Source organism: Canis aureus, chromosome 11 (assembly GCF_053574225.1).
Source record: "Canis aureus isolate CA01 chromosome 11, VMU_Caureus_v.1.0, whole genome shotgun sequence".
Classification (NCBI taxonomy): Eukaryota; Metazoa; Chordata; class Mammalia; order Carnivora; family Canidae; genus Canis; species Canis aureus.
This window is the reverse complement of record NC_135621.1, coordinates 44,699,933-44,719,950: the sequence shown is the minus strand read 5'-3', so window position 1 is coordinate 44,719,950 and position 20,018 is coordinate 44,699,933. Positions and strand designations below refer to the sequence as shown.

Genomic DNA, 20,018 nt, shown 5'->3' with positions numbered 1-20,018 from the left:
CCGGTGGAGGAATGTGCAGCAGGTGGCTGAAGTTGGGATGTGGTTTGGGGATCCCTGGGGACATGTCTGAGATTGCAAGTAGGTGGTGACACTTAATTGTAATAAAGGATCTGTGCCAGGGGTGATAGGGGTGTGGGGGTGCAGAGGAGAGTTGAAATGCTCTGGGGAAATATGGATAGACCAGGGAGACCTTGAGGAATGAAGAAGTTGTGGGCAGGAGGACAAGCTCTGCCATCCCAGGGGAGACAGGTAGAGGCTCAGAGGCGGGGTGGGTGCTACTTGACAAAGGGCCTCCTAGATGCTCCTCCCTCCCCTTCTTCCTCCTTCTTTCCCTATCTTCCTCCTCTCTGCCTCTCCTCCTCCCTCCCACACTTCCTCCTCTCTGCATAAGCCTTGTTGGCACCCTGGTCACCCCCAGTCAGGAGGAACTGGCTCACTGAGCAGTACCTGGCTGCTGAAGGAAGGTGGGGAGTCCACCTCTGGAGATCCCTCAAAGGGGTTTGGCCAGCCTTCCATTTCATGGCACACTATTATTTATTCCTACAGAGCGTGACCTTGAATGTCAGCTCTACCAGGAGCATCCAGATGGGGATTAAACCTCCTCTCTCTCTCTCTCTCTCTCTCTCTCTCTCTCTCCTCTGTCCTCCCCAGAAGCTCCACCAAACCACTTAGCCCCTCCGCTCCCCACTCCCAGCACATCGGTGGATAGGTAGCCGGCGGATGTAATAGGAAGGGCAACCTTATTCCTGGTTCCTGTATGAAGGAAATCCTGGGCCTGGAAGATGCAGGAGGACCATGGCCTCCTCTCTGTAGCCACCCTGCTGGGGAGCAGCATGGCCTTGCTCCATGAGCAGCTGGCCTTCCTTGGGGTGATGAGCCCAGTTTGCTATTGGCCCAGGATTCCACATTGTCCTGGGGTATGCTTTTCCCCAGAAGCTACTCCCCATTGCATCGTTTCTGCAGATCATGCTGTGTAGAGATCAGAGCCACTGTCCACAATTTTCCTTTGCTGGTCACTGTGTGGTGTAGCCCAGAAAAGCAGTCTTTACCTTGCTAGGCAGATGCCTTAGCGTTACCCCCGTTATCTATCCAACCTTTGTTTTCAGCTCACTCCCTGCACTGTCTCCAAGGTGCATTAGATTTGGGACATTCTCTCTCTTCCTGAAGCTGTCAGAGAAGCTTGTTCTCAGCCCCAAGGAGGCAGGGAGCCCCGGTTTTGCCTCGGTTTTTTTGAGGCCAGAATAGTGATGAGGCTGATACAAGGAACACAAAAGTGACCCCATCGAATCAGCCTGGCTTTCTCGGGCTAACTTGAGGTGGGTAAGGAAGGAAAAAGTGATGGGGTACTTCTTTGGAGGAGTTTGTGTTTTGTCTTGAATGGACAGGACTGGGCCACGACAGGCGCTGATTGAAAGCAATGACACGGAGCCTCATTAATGACCTGGGAATGAGATGCAAGAGCCCAGAGCTGTTTGAGTAAACAGGATTTACACTGTTCTGCTTTATGCTCTTGTAATTATCTGGTGACCCAGTTGCTATACATGGCAGAGGGGACTTAGAAAGTGAGTCGGGAATTCTGATTTGAAATTACAGAGCAATTTAGGACCACCTTTATGAATTATTTTCTAACTCTGGAAGGATCAGAAATTATCCTGCCTCTAGCTTATCAATGCTAGACCCATGTGAGTCCTGAGTGCCTTTATGTAGACCCACACCTAGACACACGTAGAGTCAGCCTTTAAGCTCCCCAGTGGAGGTGAGCCCAGGATGGACAATCCCCAAATTCAACTTCTGCTTACTTCTACCTCATATTATCTGTTTTTTACCAAGAGCGCCACCTTCTCTTCCTTTCTTGCTTAGCATTCACTGGCATCTTTGCTCTCATATATGGGCAAGGGCAATTAAGGATGGAAACTTCCCTGGTATCCATCAGTAACCAGCTGGTTGAGCAGAGGAGCCCATCTGGGAGTTAATACCTCTATCACCTCTACTTTACAAAGGAGGAGACCCAAGGTGGCCTAGCCAGTGAGGGGCAGAGCAGGGCTTAAACCAGGTGCAACTGCTTGCAGAGCCCAAGCTTCTTACCACTCTGCTTTGGTGTCTTCCTGATGCCAAGGATTTAGGTTGCTATTCAGGAATTCTCCTCTTGGTTTAATTCACTTGTATTTGAACTTATTTATTACTCAGCATGAGCCCAGGACTTGTCCATGGATGATGTAGCCATTTAAAAGTCCCATGTGAGATTATTCTTCCTTAAGGGTTTGCAATTTTGCTCAGAGATTTCACCTGTCAAACCATTAGAGACTAATAGGAAAATAGCTCAGCATTTATTGAGCACTTACAATGTACCAAGCACCATGAAGGGTCCCTTACATGAGTTCATGTGTGTAAAGTACTTAGAATAGTACCTGGCACAGAACTAGAAGAGTATCACATTTGCTGTCCTTATGCTGGAGAATTATAATTCTTAGGAAGAGAAGATGGAGAACTGAAAGGTGTTGATCAGTCTTCTTGGGACAGATGGCCATTGAAGGAAGGCACGTCCAATGGAGATGCAGTATGGGCAGAGGGCAGGAGGCTATGGGCCCCAGCAGTGGTTCCCCCTGTTGGTATCATAGGCTGGCCTGCCAGGGGTTGGGTCCCACTGCCCCTTGAGTGGCCTGGTACTGGAGTCCCATCGTTGATTAGGAAGGTTGGGAGATAAAAAGAGGCAAGAATTCCTTTCTTTTTTTGAGATTGTCAGTCTTACTGTCTCTCTGTTTCCTTCCACCTACTAGAAACTCAGACATGGCAAAAGCTCACATGATACATTTTTGTACAGCAACTTTCTGATGAAATATTCTAGAAGTTTCTTTACCAATTTGATAGAAAAAAGAAAATAGCTCAAAGCAGGAAATGATTCTAAAACAAAGTCAAAGCTTTCCTGTGGTGGTGACACCAGCACATTTCGGTGTCTGGAATTAACACAGGCAGCCAAAGAAGAAATGTGGGTGTAGCGGATGAGCATGCAGATGGAAAACCAAGGGCTAAAGGGAGCTTCTGGGATGAAAACCTTCCAGAAAAGATCTAAGGGACTAAGTCACATGCTTCCAAGGGACTTGGGAAAAAATATGGCTGAGGCAGAACCAAATGAGAGACCCAAAGTAGGCATAAACTGTATTTCCTTTTTGGACTTTTGTTTGAGTTTCTAAAGAATCTAACTTCCCAGATCACTGCTTTAATTTGTTAATGGTTGCAGGGTTTGCTTAATATACTGTGCCATGCTAAGCCCGTACCCAAAGTAGAAGTCCTAGCTCAGGCCATGAGCACAGACTCAATGTGCCCAAGTGTTTACTGAATGAGTGGCTGAGTTCATAAATGGAGCTGCTACCTCGAGAGCAATTGCAAACAGCTTGGCAGGAGTGGAAAGTGCCTCAAAAGTGAGGAATATGGGCATGGACAGGACCATTTCCCCAAAGGAAAATAATCTAAGGCACAAGTGATTATAAAGATAGAGAAATCTACAGACCAAAAAAATAATTCCAGGGAATGCTGGTTCTCCCAGCGAAAGCTCCAGCAAGCAGTGCAAGATGAAAGTGGAATAAAGGGCCAAGTCCCCATGGCAAGGGTCACAGCAGGGAGAGGAGGTCACCAGAAAGGAAAGATAGAGCCCACACAACACAGCAGCAAGTCCACGAAACACCTTCCAGAGAACGCCGCTCTGCCCTTCCTTCCCCACTCTGCCCTCACCTGCCAGAAGAGCCCACCTGACCTGGGGCATCTGGTCAGAGGTGGCTCTGGGTGGGGGCCGAGCTGAGGGTCGCACGGTCTAGGAGGGGTGTGGCTGCATGCAGCTTGGAGTTGGCCACAGGTTAAAGGGGTCCGGGTCACCAGTTAGATTTCCTTTTTATTTCAATGTGCCTTTTGATTTTTATAAAGCATGCATATAAAAGTGTATAAAAAGCATAATACAGTGTTTAAATTAATAATAAACTGAGCACAAACGTACAGCTGGCTCTCACGGAGGTGAAGAAACAGAACATGGCCAGGACTGTAGACGCTCCTGTCTGTTCTTTTCCCATCACACCCCACCTTCCAGCCAGAGAGGACCATTTTCCTGGCTTTTGAGATCATTGCGTCCTTGTTTTCCTTTGTAGTTCTACCAACGTTTGATTCGTTGCTCAGCCCTATAATTTAGTATTCCCTTCTGGTAAACTAACGAAAATAGAGTCATTTAGGAAATGGACTCCTTTTGCTCGACATTGGAAGATCCATCCATCTCACACTGTTAGCAGTGACTAGCACAGGTTGATTTCACTGCTGCCTCATATTCCACTGGGGGGATGTGCTAAAATTTCTGCATCCGTTCTAGATTGGAACTCTTGGAATGGGCTTTTGTGGATGTGCTGCATGTGTTTCCTGATGAACATTTCGCAAGCATCCGGAAGAGAACTCTGTAGAACGGCCAGATTGTAGAGTAGGTCCCGCCTCACGGGCACCAGGTGACACCAGGTTGTTCACAGTGGTTGCACCAGTTAACCCTCCACCAACCGAGCTGAGAGTTCCAGGCGCTTCATGTCACAGAGTGAGGATTGCCAGGCCTCTTAGTGTTGGTCAGTTTAGTGCATGAAGGCACCGCGCAGTGTTAACTTGCTTTTCTCCCAATTGCTAATGCGATTGAGCGTCTTTGCCTAAGCTTGTTAGCCATTTGGATTTCCTCTTTTGTGAACACAGGGCTTGTTCGGGTATTTTGCCATTTACTACTGGACTGTCTGGCTTGTTTCTTGTAACTTGTAGGCATTCTTCCCACGTTCTTGACCCTAGTCCTCTGTCGGGTACTATTTGAATTGCCTCCTGCTCACTCACTCTGCCTTAGGGATACAGGTTCGGCTAAAGGCACAGCACCCAACACCAGACACATGAGCTCGACAGCCTGGCAGACGAGGATGCAGGGCCACCGAGGCTGCACCCTGGAACAGAGTGAACCAGCAGGGGCTGTGAGAAGCAGGCTTCATAGTAACAAGAGGGTGGGGATCCCCCTGCTCCCCACGGGGGTGAGATTGGCTTATTTGGATAATTCTGCAGGCTGGCAGGGAGCTAAACCCACTACTCAGGGATGAGCAGGAACTGTGCCCGTCGCCCTCCATAAGGGATTGTTCAGCTAAGGGACCTCATCCACGGGGGCAGAGTGTGAAGGAGAACTTTCACTTGGGCCCGTTGAGGCCTTCCCGATTTTGCTGGGTGACAAGGCAGCATTTAATACTGAGCCTTAATTTTGGAACCTACACCATGATTTATGCGTTACAAATATATTCTCTCGTTTTATGGCTCACCTCTCCCTCTCTAGGTTCTTTTCATGAACAGAGACTCTTTAGAGTTGGCACTTTTGATATTCCTAACCAATTCTTCACTACTCCAAGGTCAAAGCCACTCCCTGTACTGTCTTCTGAAAGCATTAGTGTCGGACCATCAGTTTGATTCTGAATCTAAACTGCATTAAAGCATATCAGGTACGCCTCCGACTTCCTGTCCCTGTAGGGACACCGAGGCCCTGACTGCTCCCCCGAGCCCACTCCTGCCTCTTCTCGGTCTGACGCTTCTCCAGGACTTCTCACTGTGGCCAACGCAGCTCCGGCCAGAACTGCCAGGGCCCGTTCGGGGTGTTACAGACAGAGTGTCCCCCCCAGCCTACTTCCAGCTCAGCCGGGCGGCTTCTGTGTGCTCCTGTGGAGGCTCACTTAACTCCGCTGGGTACCACTGAACGGGTGCTGCTGGCTCCTCGGGAGACAGGACAATGCCTTGCTGTGTCCCAAGGCACTCCAGATCATCCCCGGGGTCCCCAGGGGCGCAAGAAGAAACAGGGGAGATGTGTGGTTTGGAACTAGGACAGGCCTTCACAGTGGAAGTATCCTTGGTAAAGAGTCTTGAGAAAGCAAGCAAGGACACATCAGTAAGTTGGGGCGGAGGAGCATCTGTCTCCAACAGGTAGATGATGTTCCCGACCCTGAGGTTCAGCTGGGGAGACGGCTGTGGATGGCACGCCCGCCCCCCTGTCTCTCTAATTGCTGTCATTTTAATAAACAGAGCGCAGCTCATTCAAGGGACCGTTCGGTTGCAGATGTAATTTACTCCTCTGGAAGCACAGGGTTTACATTTCCAAACTATCATTGTTTGTGTTGGTTGTCGACACATGGAAATGGCATAATAGTAATATAATAGGGAACACATAGGGAGTGCTTGCGGGTGCCAAGCACGGCTCTGAGCCCTTGCCGGGCGGTAACTCATAATCCTCACCCGCCCCCCACCCCCACCCCAACCAGCCTCCATCCGGGCTCCTTTATGTGGTGCAGAACCCAGAGCCCGGGCCGCCCCGTCACCCTGCTCTCTGCTCTACTCACGTCAGGGGACGGGGGCTTCCAACTGACTCCCCGGGAAGAGGCCATGGAGTGCCTTAGTCATCCTTCTCTTGTATCTGCAGTGTCTTTAAGAAGAAGGGCGACTGTCATCTGTGAGCATTAGTCATCAGCTAAACAACTAAAGGGAATGAGCTTAAAATAAAACCAAGAACATCAGAAGGAGCTTGGAGAGAGCCCGAAGGAGAAAATGCTAGCACAGGCCAGTGAGGGCTTGGCACAGTCTTCGCCAGCGGAGGTCAAGCCCGGGTGCACTGGAGCTGGGAGGCCCTCCTTTCCGTCCTCCTGTCCTTCCTGTGGCGGCCCCTTCTGCAAGGGGGAGGGGGCTCGTCTGGTTCCGTGGGCCTCTTCCCAGGGTGAAGGCGGCGGCCCTCAGTGGACGTCGGGGGGACCGTGTTGTCAGTGACCTGTTTGGAGCCTCCGTGCGCGTCCCATCTCCCTTCCCCCCTGCACGGTGCCTGCACAGACTGGCCATCTGGAGCCTGGTGGTGGCCTGGGCTCTGGCCCTCGTCAGGCCGGGAAGCACAAGCACAGTCCTGCCCTCCCGACCCCTCCGGCCCCAGCGGGCCCGGCCCCCGACCCCACCCCAGGCACACAGGACAAGGCACTTGCTCCTCTGTGGCCTTCTGAGTTCTCGCCTCATTGCCCTTTGCAGCACCTGCCTCCATCGCTCCCTTCCTCCCCTGTGATGCTTCTGTGCGCCTGTCTAGAGTAGCCCGCCAGACTACCCTGCCTAGAGTACCCCACCTAGACTACCCTGCCTACAGTACCCTCCCTAGAGAACCTGCCTCTAGTACCCTCCCTAGAGAACCCTGCCTACAATACCCCGCCTAGACTACCCTGCCTACAGTACCCCGCCTAGACTACCCTGCCTACAGTACCCTGCCGAGACTATCCTGCCTACAGTACCCTGCCTAGAGTACCCTGGCTGCCCTGTAGCCACCATCTTGCCCCTCAGAGCCTGCTCAAGGACCCTCCCTGTAGGACTCATTCCCTGGAGCCTCTCTGTCCTCGTGTTTGGATTCGGTACAGCATGCTGTGTTCTAGGGGTGCCTTTTTCTTAGTCCTGTTGCAGTGTTTCCCATCCCCTTCTTTCAGCTAGTTGATGCATTTTTCTCAAAGGCCAAAGCACCACGCGATGATGGCAGGCACACGGGTGAAGAAGGCTGTGCGTAAATGAACAAGAACTTTTGTTTGAGAACTTTTGTAAATGGTTCCTAAACACCTGATCACACTGAGTGTTCATTGAGTGATTGCTGTGTGCCCTTTAGCCAGAAGCTCATGCCACCCTCACAGCTTCCTCTTCTTTTGGTTGAGGTAAAGCACAGTCCTGAGGGGACAGAGCTTTTGGTCCTGACCTCCGGGGCTGTCTCCCCTTGCTGTGACACAGGCAGTCCCGTCTGGGCAGACCTGCCTTCCACCAGCAGTTACAGGATGGCAGGACCAGTGCAGCAGGGGGCTTCAGAGCCACACTCGTGGGTGCTTTCTCAGAGGCAGTGCCTTCAAAGCAGGGACCTGAAGGATATATAGGGGTCAGCAGAACATGAAGAGAGGTGTGCATTGTCCTGCAGCCAGGGGAAGGCCCAGAAGGAAAAGCAAACCTGGCAAACTGGAGAAGAGGAAGTTTGGAGGGTGGGTAGTGTGGAGCCTCAGAAGTGAATTGGGAGGTTCAGGCTTTGTCCTGGGAGCATTTGGCAGCCAACAGACAGTTTTGTTTTTTTGAAGTAAGATCTACACCCAACATGGAGCTCGAGCTCACGACCCTGGAGATGGGGAGTCACATACACGATGGACTGAGCCAGCCAGGCACTTCCACCAATAGACAGTTTTAAGCAAGGTGGTGACCTGACCTGCTACAAGGCTCCTTCTGGCTGCTGGTGGAGAATAGGTTGGACAGGGACAAAAGTTGACATGGGAAGACCCATTTGGTCAAGTCATTTCCCAGACAAGAGATAATGGTGCTCCAGACTGGAGGTTGAGGCCACGGAAATAAAGAGAAGCGAGAGGATCTGAGAGACTTTGAGGGAGCGGTGTGTCACAGCACTTGGACATTGTTTGGATGTGAAGATGAGGGCAGGAGGGGGAGAAGCTGAGGATGCCACCAGGGTGTCTGGTATGGACAAGTGACCAGTTGGCAATATAGTAGGTAGGATCATGGAGCATAGGGAAGGAGGAAGTATGAGTGCAAAAGAATGATGTTGGGAATGCATATCAATCTCTGGTCCCCAAGGGGCACACAACAGAGAGTTGTCTGGATATATGAATTTTAAGAGTGTATAAGATCACATAAGAGTGTTTAAAAATATAGGAAAAGATGAGGTTATCGAGGGAGACTGAGGAAGCAAGACATATCCCCATCTTTCTCTGTCTCCTCTGTCAACTCCCAACTGCACTGGTGAATATGGGAGCCACTAGCCACAAGTGGCTTTTTAAATTCCAATTAAAATACAATTTAAATGAAATACAATTTCAAAATTCAGTCTTCAGGGGCACCTGGGTGGCTCAGTCAGTTGAGTGTCTGACTCTTGGTTTCAGCTCAGGTCATAATCTCAGGGTCATGAGATCAAGCCCCACATTGGGCTCCCAGCTAGGTTTGGAGCCTGCTTGGGATTCTCTCTCCCTCTCCCTCTGCCCTTCTTCCTGCCATACATGTGCGCTCTCTCTCTCTCTCTCTCAGAAATAAAAATATAAAAAATAAATTTAATTTTAAAAAGTCAGTCTTCAGTCATACCAACCACATTTCAATGCTCATAGCCATGTGGCTGCTGGCTTTTATAAGGGACAGAGCACATTATAGATCATTTCCATCATCACAGACAGTTCTGTTGGACAGTGCTGTGTCTAGATTCAGTGTTGTATTTTGCATCCACAGTGCCCAGGCACTCAGAAAAAAAAGTACAGCTCCTTTGGGGAGAATTCTAAGAAGTAAACAGGTGTGTGTTTGCTGGCCTAACAGCCAGAAAAGGAACCCTTTGCGTTCCTCAGGGCCCTTCACATGAACAAGTGGGCCTGACTAGGGCCCCTCACTGTCCCGGCCCAAACGCAGGGGTGTTGGCAGGTGGGGGTCCTCTGGGAGGCATTAGGACTCTCACCATGGTTGTCTGACTTAACTCTTAAACTTCTTTTTGGGGCCCATGGGCAATACTGTAGCACATTTGCACTGAAGCAAGTAAAACATTTTAGATTATAATTCAGGATTACAGAGTGATAGATTTGAGTGTCTTCACAGGAAAATGGATCTTCAACTTTTCATATCAGACACCAGTTCTAAATTGTCTTCAATGTTCAGTTTGGGCTTTTGCTTTTGTTTTTCATCCTCGTTGAGTATGTACCTTTGTTCTTTATTTTCTTTTTCAGTCAGATGTCATGGATCAGAATTTGTTAAATTTCCTTCCAGAACAAGAACATTCAGAAGTGTATAAAATGCTTTCTTCCCATATGCTTGTGACAGATTCCCCCTCCCCAGAATACTTAAAATGTAAGTTTAACTTTACTGGTTTTACAAGATATAAGAATTTTACTTTTGAAAGGAGGTTAGAATGAATTAAGAAGGGAGGACTAATTTTAAGAACAATTTTCCTTGCGACTCAGAATATTTCCAAGATCCTTAGAGGTATATTTTAAATTTAAAGCTAAAACTGGAGTTTGGAATATGTATGACATTTAACTTCTCTGTGGAAAATTTGAAAGCACAGCGCTTAAGAATAAGAATTTGTTTTTGCATGTAACACAAGAAGTTCTTTTTTTTTTTTAGACATGAGACAGTCTTTTGGTAACAAACAATGCAAAAATCAGTGCCCAGTCTGCTTATTTTAGAGGACACTGTAATGCCAGATTTGTATGATAACCAAGTAACCAACTGAAAACTGAATAATTAGGTCAAAACTCCAAATTCTCTTCTCCTGAGGCTGTCATCTGGTTATTTATATACGTTTGCAGTTTTTATGGCATTGTAAAGTTTTCCTCAAAATTGGCACCCTGGATGGAAGGCCAGCCTTGGTGGCTGCTGAACCGTGTGTCCCTTAATGAAGCACATATGTTGACGGAGGTAGTATGAGTGCCTTGCACTTACTTGTCCAGGCTTTGGTTCATCTTCCATGAATAATTTGTCCTGTTGTACATCTGATTTTACTTCAAAGCAACGTGAAAAGATTAAATTAAAGAGAGCAGCTCTATATGAGCAGCTTTATTTTAATACACCATATGAAAACAACCGGAACTAATCAATGCCGACATAACCAACCACAGACATCTGTGAGCAAATTAAGACTAATTGGGCCCAAGTACAGAATGCACAATATCTACATAAACTATGGGGGGAAACCCCCTGTTCTGCAGAGGTTATAAAATCACGTCCAAAAGTCAGTCGTAATGAGAGAAATATCCTGGCCATGTGTAGACGAAAGCCCAGGAGTTACACAAAGACACAACTTGTTTAGTCTAGAATCTATGTTATATTCACGTTCCTTTTCTCTTTTTCCTTTAACGGCCCAGCTGACAACGATTTAGAGTTTTATTGCCATCTTCTCAGAGGCAGCTTGAACCCAAAGGAATTTCCAACTTATGAATACATAAAATTTGTAGGAAATTTTCGCTCTTACAACAATGGTAAGCTTTAATTGTCATATAATTGCGACAGTGTCTTTTATCATGCAAACGTGCACATGGGGGCATAAGAATCACTGAGGGAGGAGGAGTGAGAATATGTGCTTTTCATATTTGCATTTAGATTTTCATGTTCCCAAGATGCGTTTTGTGCTCATAAATGTTATCTCCCGTTCAAGAAGAACACACTCCCACACTTGTTTACGCCGGGGCACTAAGTCCCACTGAAATGCACTTTATTCATTTATTTATTTTCAGGCTGATGGAATAGTTCTGTACTGTAAGGAACAACTTACAGTTAATAAAGAACAGGCTCAGCCTACACACAGCCGAACAGGGCTTCATTGTGACATGAAGATGCATATAACCTTGGTTTCTGCATCTTTATTCTCCTTTTTACACTACTGCTGTGAGCATGCTTTCATGAGTCTGGTATGCAGGTCTTTTGCTGCCTCTGACCCTAATGCACAGGAAAGGGCCATTTTATGATGAGCCAGCAATCCACATTGGTGAATTATCAAGCAGATTAGCCAGGCAGTAAAATCTTACTCTCGGAAATTACCCAGATAACTAATAGTCCAAACCCTGGCTGCACCTCTAAACTAGACCTACACCCTCAGTTTCACTTTTGACCTGGGGAAAATGGGAATGCAAGCCTGATGCCCGACATTCAGCAGTCTGAGCCCCCGCACCCAGCCCCACCGGGAAGCCCAGCACAGGCCTGTGTTTGGTTTGCTCCACACTTCAAACCTCAACACAAAACAAATCACTTTGGATGATCTAACATTTCATAAAACCACAAAGATGCGGAAAGAAAATGGAAGGAAGTGTTGACAGGGATGGCAGAAAGAGAGGAAGAAAGGAGAACTATACCAAAGGAAAACCAACAGGGGAAGATAAGGTACCAGGGAGTTGATGGCAGCCCGGGCTTGGGCAGCCCCAAATGGAGTCCATTACCCCACCAAATTAGTCCCAGAGTCTCCATTAGAACTGGCCAACATAATGGCCCCAAGTCCTAATGCTGAGGCTACCCGGGATCTTCCCTTCACCCTAAGACGATCCTCTGTTGTATGTTGCTTGCATAAATATACATGCTTTTATTCAGAAGGCGCCAAGTAGATGCTAAGCATGTTGGTCCTGCCAATGTGATTTTCAAGCCTTGTTCAGGGTTTATGCCTGGATGATGGACTCCATGGCCAAGTTGGGGCCCTCTGGGAACCTACCCAAACAGGGTTCAGTGTTCCTGAGTGGTTGGAAGTGAAGAGAAGTCAGCTTTCACCAGTGGGGCCCTAAATCTGGACTACAAGGGAAAAGCCAAAGCCAGACCATGCCTAACCTGACTCATCTGAAAGATTTTCCTAAACCTCATGAGATAAGCATTTCATGAACCACATACCTAAGCAAATGGTAGCTGGTCCGTCTACCTAGTTAAAGAAACTAACGTAAGAGGCACCTCGTAGAGCACCCAACATGATGCCAGCCCTGGAGCAGAGTACACTGGGTGAGGTAGTTTGTTAAAACGCAGATTCCAGTTCAGGAGATCTGAGGGTGGGGCTGGGATTGTGCAATTAGAAAAGCACCTTGGGGTTTTGATGAAAAGGGGTCATGGACTTTGAGAAACACTGCCCTATTGTAATACTAAATGCCATTCCATAGGAATTCTAATGGTACTCCTCCCACTGATGGCACTCCTTCCAACAGCTTCATCCTTGAATCAGTAGAAGCAGTGGTTTGGAATTTGCTTAAAATGTGCGCTGTGGCCGTGGTGCCAGCTGTCAGAATAGCAGAACATCCCTTGTGGCTGTGAGCGAGGAAGGGAAAGGCACCCTGGCCCCCAGAGTGCCAAGACTGTGGGAATTATGGGACACTGCTCCCACGTGTCCCCATGACAACAGCACTCCACTTAATTAAGGAACCGACATGTGATTGGCTGGTGAGCAGCAGTCGCATCCTTTGTTAATTTACATTTCCACAACTCTCCCTTAAGCTGCTGCTGAATATCACTTTGAAGCTTCCTGTCACTTCTCACATTTTAGAGGGTTTCAAGGAAAGAGGCAGGCTTCATTGTGAATACCTGGGTTTTTGGTTTTTTTTTTGTTATTGTTGTTGTTGTTTTTAACTAGCAGAGCTTTATCTTCACTCCAAGTTGAGACCTTGTTTGTTTGCCTGAAAGAATGTGTGGAAATTATGTGTGATTTTTTTTTTTTTTGAAACTGTTACTGCTATAAACACACAGCACTGAAAGTGGAAAATTTAAAACCAAGAGTGCCAGAGTGTCTTTCCAGAGCCTGTTGAACAAACCAAAGTTAGGGGGCTTTCTTGAGACAAGAGTCCCCAAATATAATTGTGGAAAACTGAAATATAAGTCTCACTTGAATGAAAATAGACAACAAATGTCAGAAACGAATGAATTTCTAAGATGGAGCCCTGTGAAATCACCCAGGTTCAATCATTTTTGACCTCTAAAATATGGTTTCACATACTTTAGGAAATACTTCAAATTTGATTTTGTAGGTTTAGTTCTCAATAAACATTAAGCAATGGGTTAATAAAATTAGCGCACCTTAGGAGGACTTCCTAAATCCCAGGGCCTGGGCTCTGTCTTTGCGTTGATAATCTCATTGAATCCTCCCACCAACCTTATAAGTGGTACTGTTGGCATTGTCCCATCTAAACAAAGGAGGAAGCTGATGCTTGTGAGAATCTGAGCTACACACATGGGAAATGGGGAACTTACACTCATGCCTGTTCTAACCCTGAGCTCCGACCCTGAACCCCAGTGCTTTGCTGCCTCCCACAAATCTATGTTGAAATTAAACATGTAGATGCAGCACACGGGCCTGCCCTGCCACCTGGCATGCTGTTGGTCAGGATATCCTTACCTATGCACATCAGATGTCCTGCAGCCATGTACCAAGCTGTTTTAAAGGTACCCAAGCTTTATTTTAAATCAAATATGGTGAGACAGACAGACATGGAAATGACTGTCAGGAAAGAAGAGGCTTATACTCATAGATCTCTCAAAACAGGCACAGCACACCATGGAGGCCACATGGGAAAGCACTGGGGAGAGATCAGGAGGCAGGGTGAATGGGAGAAGACATGGGCAAGAGCCTCTTGTGTGATTTCTGTGGAAAAGAATGAGCAAGGCAGTGGAAATAAACAGGCTTCAGTCTGACTGGTTTGAATAATTTTAGTGGGCCCTTGGGTAGAGGGGCTGTCTCTAGTTGTCAGATACATGGGTGATTGGGGCAAGTAGCTGGTAGCCCAGAGTGTGAGAGACCCATGAGGAGATGATAGGAGTGTGGGTTCTAGAGGGGTTGATTTGCCTATGAAAGGTGCTCTGGAAGGTGAGTCACTGACTGTTTCTAGGGATTGGCCAACCCTGAAAGGAGCAGTTCCTCTAGAGTCAGCAAGGCCCCAGATGTCAAAGTATCAAATACAGAAACAAGATAATGTGGTTTGTACACAAGCCACTCCATGCAACTTCCCTGAGTTCCCAGGCATGGCATACATTTGAAAGCAATATGTAAAAAAAAAAAAAAAAAAAAAAAAAGGAGAAAAGAAAAAAAGAAAAAGAAAGCAATATGTAAAGTATAGAAGAAAACGGACTATGAACATTGGTTTGATTTTAATAGAATACCTGCTCACTTGAAAGAACTATAGAACTATGTATGAAACCCTACTCTAGCCCACTATCAGGAAAAGTTCTATCATTTCTGTAGAGCTCTTTAGGGAGTGTGGCCTGGTTCATTCTTAGTTGATGTCAGGAAGATACAAGGCTCTCATCTTTGTAAATAATGGAGTGGAAAGGACAGTGACCCTTACTCATCTGTGAGCTTATTGCACCCCTTCCTGGGCCTATGCAGTCCTTACCTGGTACATAAATAAGGCTCAACACAAGTATGTTGACCTAGACTGAGGCTTAGTCATCCTGGCCCTACATGTACAGGTGCTAGGGGACAGAAGCAGGATTCAGACCCAAATTTTGACTCACAAGGAAATCAGGGTTCTTCCTGAGAACTGATAATAGAGCTCTCCTTGACTGACCTCAAAGCCCACCTGGAAATAGAGTAGTGGCTTCTAGAAGGGCCCCCACTACTTCTTGAGCCTTTAATCCAAAATGAAGATGAAATCCACTTTGGTACATGCCAGGTAAAGTGGCACGCGTGTAACTTCCAGTGGTTTGTGAATTGTCTGCACTGGAAGGCCCAAGCAACCCTGTGTGGTCAGTGTGTGGTCATCTTTGGCCTCCACTTGCCCCCCCCCCAATTCTTTGTCCCCTACCCCCATTGAGTTCCTTAATTGCCTGGGCTCCCTGGGTACTCCCTCCCCAGTGACTCAGGCGCCCCCACTAGGACTGTTCCTGACGCACTCTCTTCCCTGCCTCTTGTTCCTTTGATCAACCAGCTTGCCTTAAGGCTGCTGGAAGCACGAGCTGCCACTCAAAAACCACATCTATAGGAACCTTTGGGCCTAAAACCAAAGGGCAAAAAGGAAAACGTGTAGGTTCCAGGGCAGGAAGACAGGTGACACTGATCCAGAGAGAGATTTTGGTGACCCTTAAATCACATAGACAAAGACGCCATCTGCTTGCCTGCTAACCCAAATAACTGCTTAGAATATGTCTGGCTCTGTCACCGGGATGAGTAGACCCAGTTTGGAATTCGAAGTGTGGAGAGGAATAAAAGCACTTTGCCCCTTTTCCCTTGTTAACGAGATTAAACTCTAATTGGACATTTCTAGACTCCCCAGCCAATTGTGTCACCTTACCCCTTTACCTCCAAACCTCTCCATTCATCGTGGCTGTGCAGACATGGCCACTGTTGCCCCAAGTACGTCAACAAAATGGAACTTCCCCTGCTTCAATATTTGCACATCTTGGTCACTCCTTAGGGCTTCATCATTTGCTACAGATGTTCAAGGGAGAGGAGACAGAAGACAGGATTTCACATCTTTCACCTAGATTTTTTAATAAACGTGAAGAAGTATGTGTCAGGAAATGGGACAAGAAAACAGCTTTCCTAGAACTGTTTCACTTTAGGACAGTTTCTAACCAAGTCCATGGAAAGCTTCCTGAAGGAATCTGAGCTGAAATACAGAACTACATGTCTCCTCCTCTTCCCATAAAAAAGCCTACTCTCTGATCTTGGTCATGTGCCCTGGAGATTCAGAGAGGATTCCTGGTGGGAGCAGCCCCTGGTCTACCTCTACTCGGCACGTCATTTCCAGAATAGGGGTGAAATGACCTGACTTTATTCAGAGCTATATGTGTCTCAGAACCGATTTTTTTAAAACCCCTTGGACAAACACACAGTTCCAAATTTTTCCTTCTCCAGTTATATAGAGGAGCCCCTGGGTTCCTCTCTCAACCTCCACCCATGGTCCCATCCCACCCCACCCCACCCCCACTTTTCTGGGAAAGGAACTGGCCAGATGAGTTTCAAAGGCATAATGAACAGGCTTTGCTTTCAGGGGTCCTAACAAACAGGTTGCAGGTCCTGAAGCATAAGTTCATGCCAGGAAGAAGGCAATCCTCTATTTAAGCCCTTGTTCCTCCCCCAGACTTGGATTTAAATGTGCATCTGACTGAAATCCAGAAAGCAGTATTTCAAAAGTTGCTGGTGTGGTTCCAAATAGGTCACCCTCAGCAAACATTCCACTCTGGGCTTTCCAGAAACCACACACCAGAGTATAAAAGTCTCCCTGCCCTCATTTTACCTATCTGCCTCTAACCACACAACCAGATTTGAAATACTGGCAGAAAGGGAGGCTTTTCAGCTTACGACACTGGATTCCGTATGTTCCGTGGGATTTCTGTAGGTTGCCTCGTTTTATGGCTTTGGGGGTTTTGTTTTTTGTTCTCCGGAGCTGAATTGAGATTTCTCAGTTAGGGGAGCAAATCCACGCCCGCCAGACCTCACTGAGAATGGAGACGTTGAGTTTAGCACAGGAAGGACAGCTTCGGGGAAGGAATGTCCCCTTCCGCCCGTGCACAGGCCCCCAGGAGCAAGAAGCAGAGTGTCCCCTCCACCCCGACGAGGAAGTGCCACATCCCTCTCTGGCAGCGGGCATTGCTGCCAAATTAGATTGCAGAGGAATTAAGATCGCAATAAAGAACAAATTGCTACCCAAGGGCATCGTCCTGCCTGAGCATCTAGAGTCCACACCGAAATGGAGCAGTGAGGAATGGTCACACATTTATCAGACACGTCCTCCTGCCCGTTTCAGCCTGCGAGCAGGGCCCTTCTGTAGAGGTTGTGCAGTAATTGTGATAAAACTGTGCACAAGACGTCCACTTGGAGGACAGGGGGTGGCAGCCTGTAGGAAGTTCACTTCCCTGAGCCTACGAATCATCTGGCCCTGTCCACACCAACCATCTGGCGGATATCTTGTCAACACCATTACAACCTCCTGGCCCCCCAAAATACTCATTTTAATTAACGCCAAGGGGAAGAAGAAATATTTAAGCGAGACATAGATTTTCCGGGCTGAGTCATTTTTTCAATCCAGCAAACTGCAAACCCTTAGCTTTTCCGTGTGGCTCTCAGCTTCTCTCCAAGCTCGTTCTTTCTTTCCGATGCCAAACAGGACCGGCAGAAAGAAACCCAAAAACCCGGCGGGATTATTTCTCGGCGGGCTGTTCTAAGAACCCGGTAACCCGGCGGTTCAGAACCCATCAGGTGGCGCGGATCGTGCTGTGCAGAGACAAGAGAAGCGCCTGAACAGAGGGCTTAATGAGCGGGAGGTGACTTCTCGTGAATGTGCAGGAAATGATTTTTTTCCTTCACAGCCCAATGCTCTAGCCCAGACGTTTTGGATATTTATCATAAATGGGATTTAAGGATGTTTTTCTTCCCTTAGCAAGCCTCCTCCCTGATGGTTGCACGTCTTCCTGGACACCTTTCGGCTTTGAATTTGCATTTGTTCCAGGAAGTGCTGAGAAAGCTATTTGTCACTCCCCGTGTGCACGATTCGTGTGTTTTCCTACAGCTGTTGCAACTAATTTATCATAAGCAGGCCATCTCTGATCAGAATGCTTAATTGTTTAGGCCTGATGACTGCACCAGTACTGAGGCACAGTCGGTACCTCTCTTTCCTTTTGTTTCTGCGCCTTTGCTGTGAGCCACGTTCACTACCCCACCTCGCTGCTTCTCTGTCCTTTCCTACCTCTTTGCAAACACATCTCACACCACCCGAGGCCTCCCGGCCCCCTCATAGAAGCCTATGTTCTTATGACTGACTCGGGAGGTCACTTTTGTCATCAGACAGACTTGGAAGCCGACCCCAGGGGCCAAGCGAGACAGACTTTAATCACTCCTGTTCTCTCGAGAACCTCGGGGCCCTCTCATGTTCCTGTTCGGAATCCCTAGAGTGCCAGCCCGAGGCAAAATTCTTCCAGGGTCTCTAAAATTAGAGGCTGTGATGAAAGGTTCAGGAGCAAAAAGGGGCTCCCTCACCCCGATCCTTTTAGTAGGAAGACCAAAAGCAGACCATCGTCTTGCAGCTTTCCAAGCTTGAGGCTCACCTGTGCTGTTCTCACAGAGTGGTGACTGCTGCTGATGATTTGCAGCAGACCCTGCCCAGGTCCTTCTGACCTGGGTAAATGCACTGATAGGGCGGTGAGCAAGCCCAAGTGCCAGTGGGACCCCGGGCCATGCTCCCTGGGCACCTTCCCACAGTGAGCCAGTCGCCAGCAGCACCAGGCTGGGCCGCAGAAGGGGAGCCACCTGGGGTCTCATGGCCTGTGTGTTAGGCGGGATCAGAAGGTGACTTCCCCAGCCGGGTCTTAAGCTGTGGTTTGGATGTGCAGTGGAAGGTCATCTCGCCAGAGACACATTCAGCAAACACACATTGAGCACCTGCTGTGTGCAAGACGCCTGCTCAGAGCGGGAGACAAAGAACTAGACCTAGTTCCTGCCATGGGGAAACCTATCTCTTTAGCTTGGGGCAGGCGGAAGATCAATTTCAAGTAAGATGACCCTAGGAGCAAAAAAATGTAGCAAGAAATCATTGCTTTCATCTGTGGCATGCGTGCTGTGCGTGTGTGAGTGTCTTGGAGTGGTGGAAGAAAGGAGAAGTCTGAAAGACTGAAGTCTGAAAGGCAGAGACCTGATACATAGGGCTGTGCCGGCATCGACCGATTAATCCTTCCAAGAGGCTCGGGAAGCCAGCTGTAATTAGATATGTTTTTTCTATTACTTAAATTGAAACAACTAATTAAATCCTTAATTAATGTTTTTTAACTACCTTGGGATAAGAAGTGCCAGAGAAGTTATTCTAAGTGCTAAATATTACCATGAAGTCCCAGGGAGCAGGTTGCTCCTGTGTTGACTCTGGAATCTGCTAGGAGGTTCCTGCTGTGAGTAAAAGTCATTTGAAACAGAGTCGGCAAAATGTTTCAAGTATCTTCTTCCCCTTGACTTCCCCCAAGGTTTTCCCCTTGGCCTGTGTTAAAACTTTCATCCTTGATTTACCATCACCTTTGATCAAGCCCTCCGCTGCTTCTGGTCTGGGGGGAGAGGGCTCATTTAGAAGAGGAGCTTGCCTGGTTCTGGAGCCCTCTGTAAAGTATGTAGCTTCTCTAGTGCAGGCTGTAAGCAATAATGAAATTTCCCCCGTGGGGAGCATTTTCATCTTTAAAACCTTAGCAGCTCTAAAAGGACTGATAAAACTGCATTGGGAGGCAGCCAGGCCAGCAGTAAGCTCTGCAGAACATTCACTTAATTTCCATGGTCTCTGCCCCTTGAAGAAATTGTTAGGGGCTGGAGTTTCCCTGCCCTGTGCTCCTTCTGTCCCTCTGCCTTCCTCATGGTAAATCACTGATGAAGGCACTTATTGACAGAGACCATGGGTCATTCCAGCAAGGCGCACGGTTTAGAGACAAATGAGAGAGACTGTCTTAAAATTCCCCAGAAATCCTCGGAAGTTTGCTTAGAAGGCCTAGAAAAGAGTAGGGAGGATTTTATTAGGTCTTTATCCGGCAGGTGATGTCTCTTGGATTCAAGCTGAGAGGATATT

General features: G+C 47.7%; 1 protein-coding gene across 2 annotated transcripts in view; it reads left to right on the top strand.

The window, feature by feature from the left end:
* The window catches only part of NPAS2 (neuronal PAS domain protein 2), a 158,326-nt gene that overhangs the window by 106,120 nt on the left and 32,188 nt on the right, over window positions 1-20,018 (top strand). For both annotated transcript variants that reach the window (XM_077915017.1, XM_077915016.1), the window contains exons 6-7: window positions 9,750-9,870; window positions 10,887-11,000. In XM_077915017.1, the coding sequence (XP_077771143.1) occupies window positions 9,750-9,870; window positions 10,887-11,000 (235 nt within the window). The remainder of the gene's footprint in view (window positions 1-9,749; window positions 9,871-10,886; window positions 11,001-20,018) is intronic.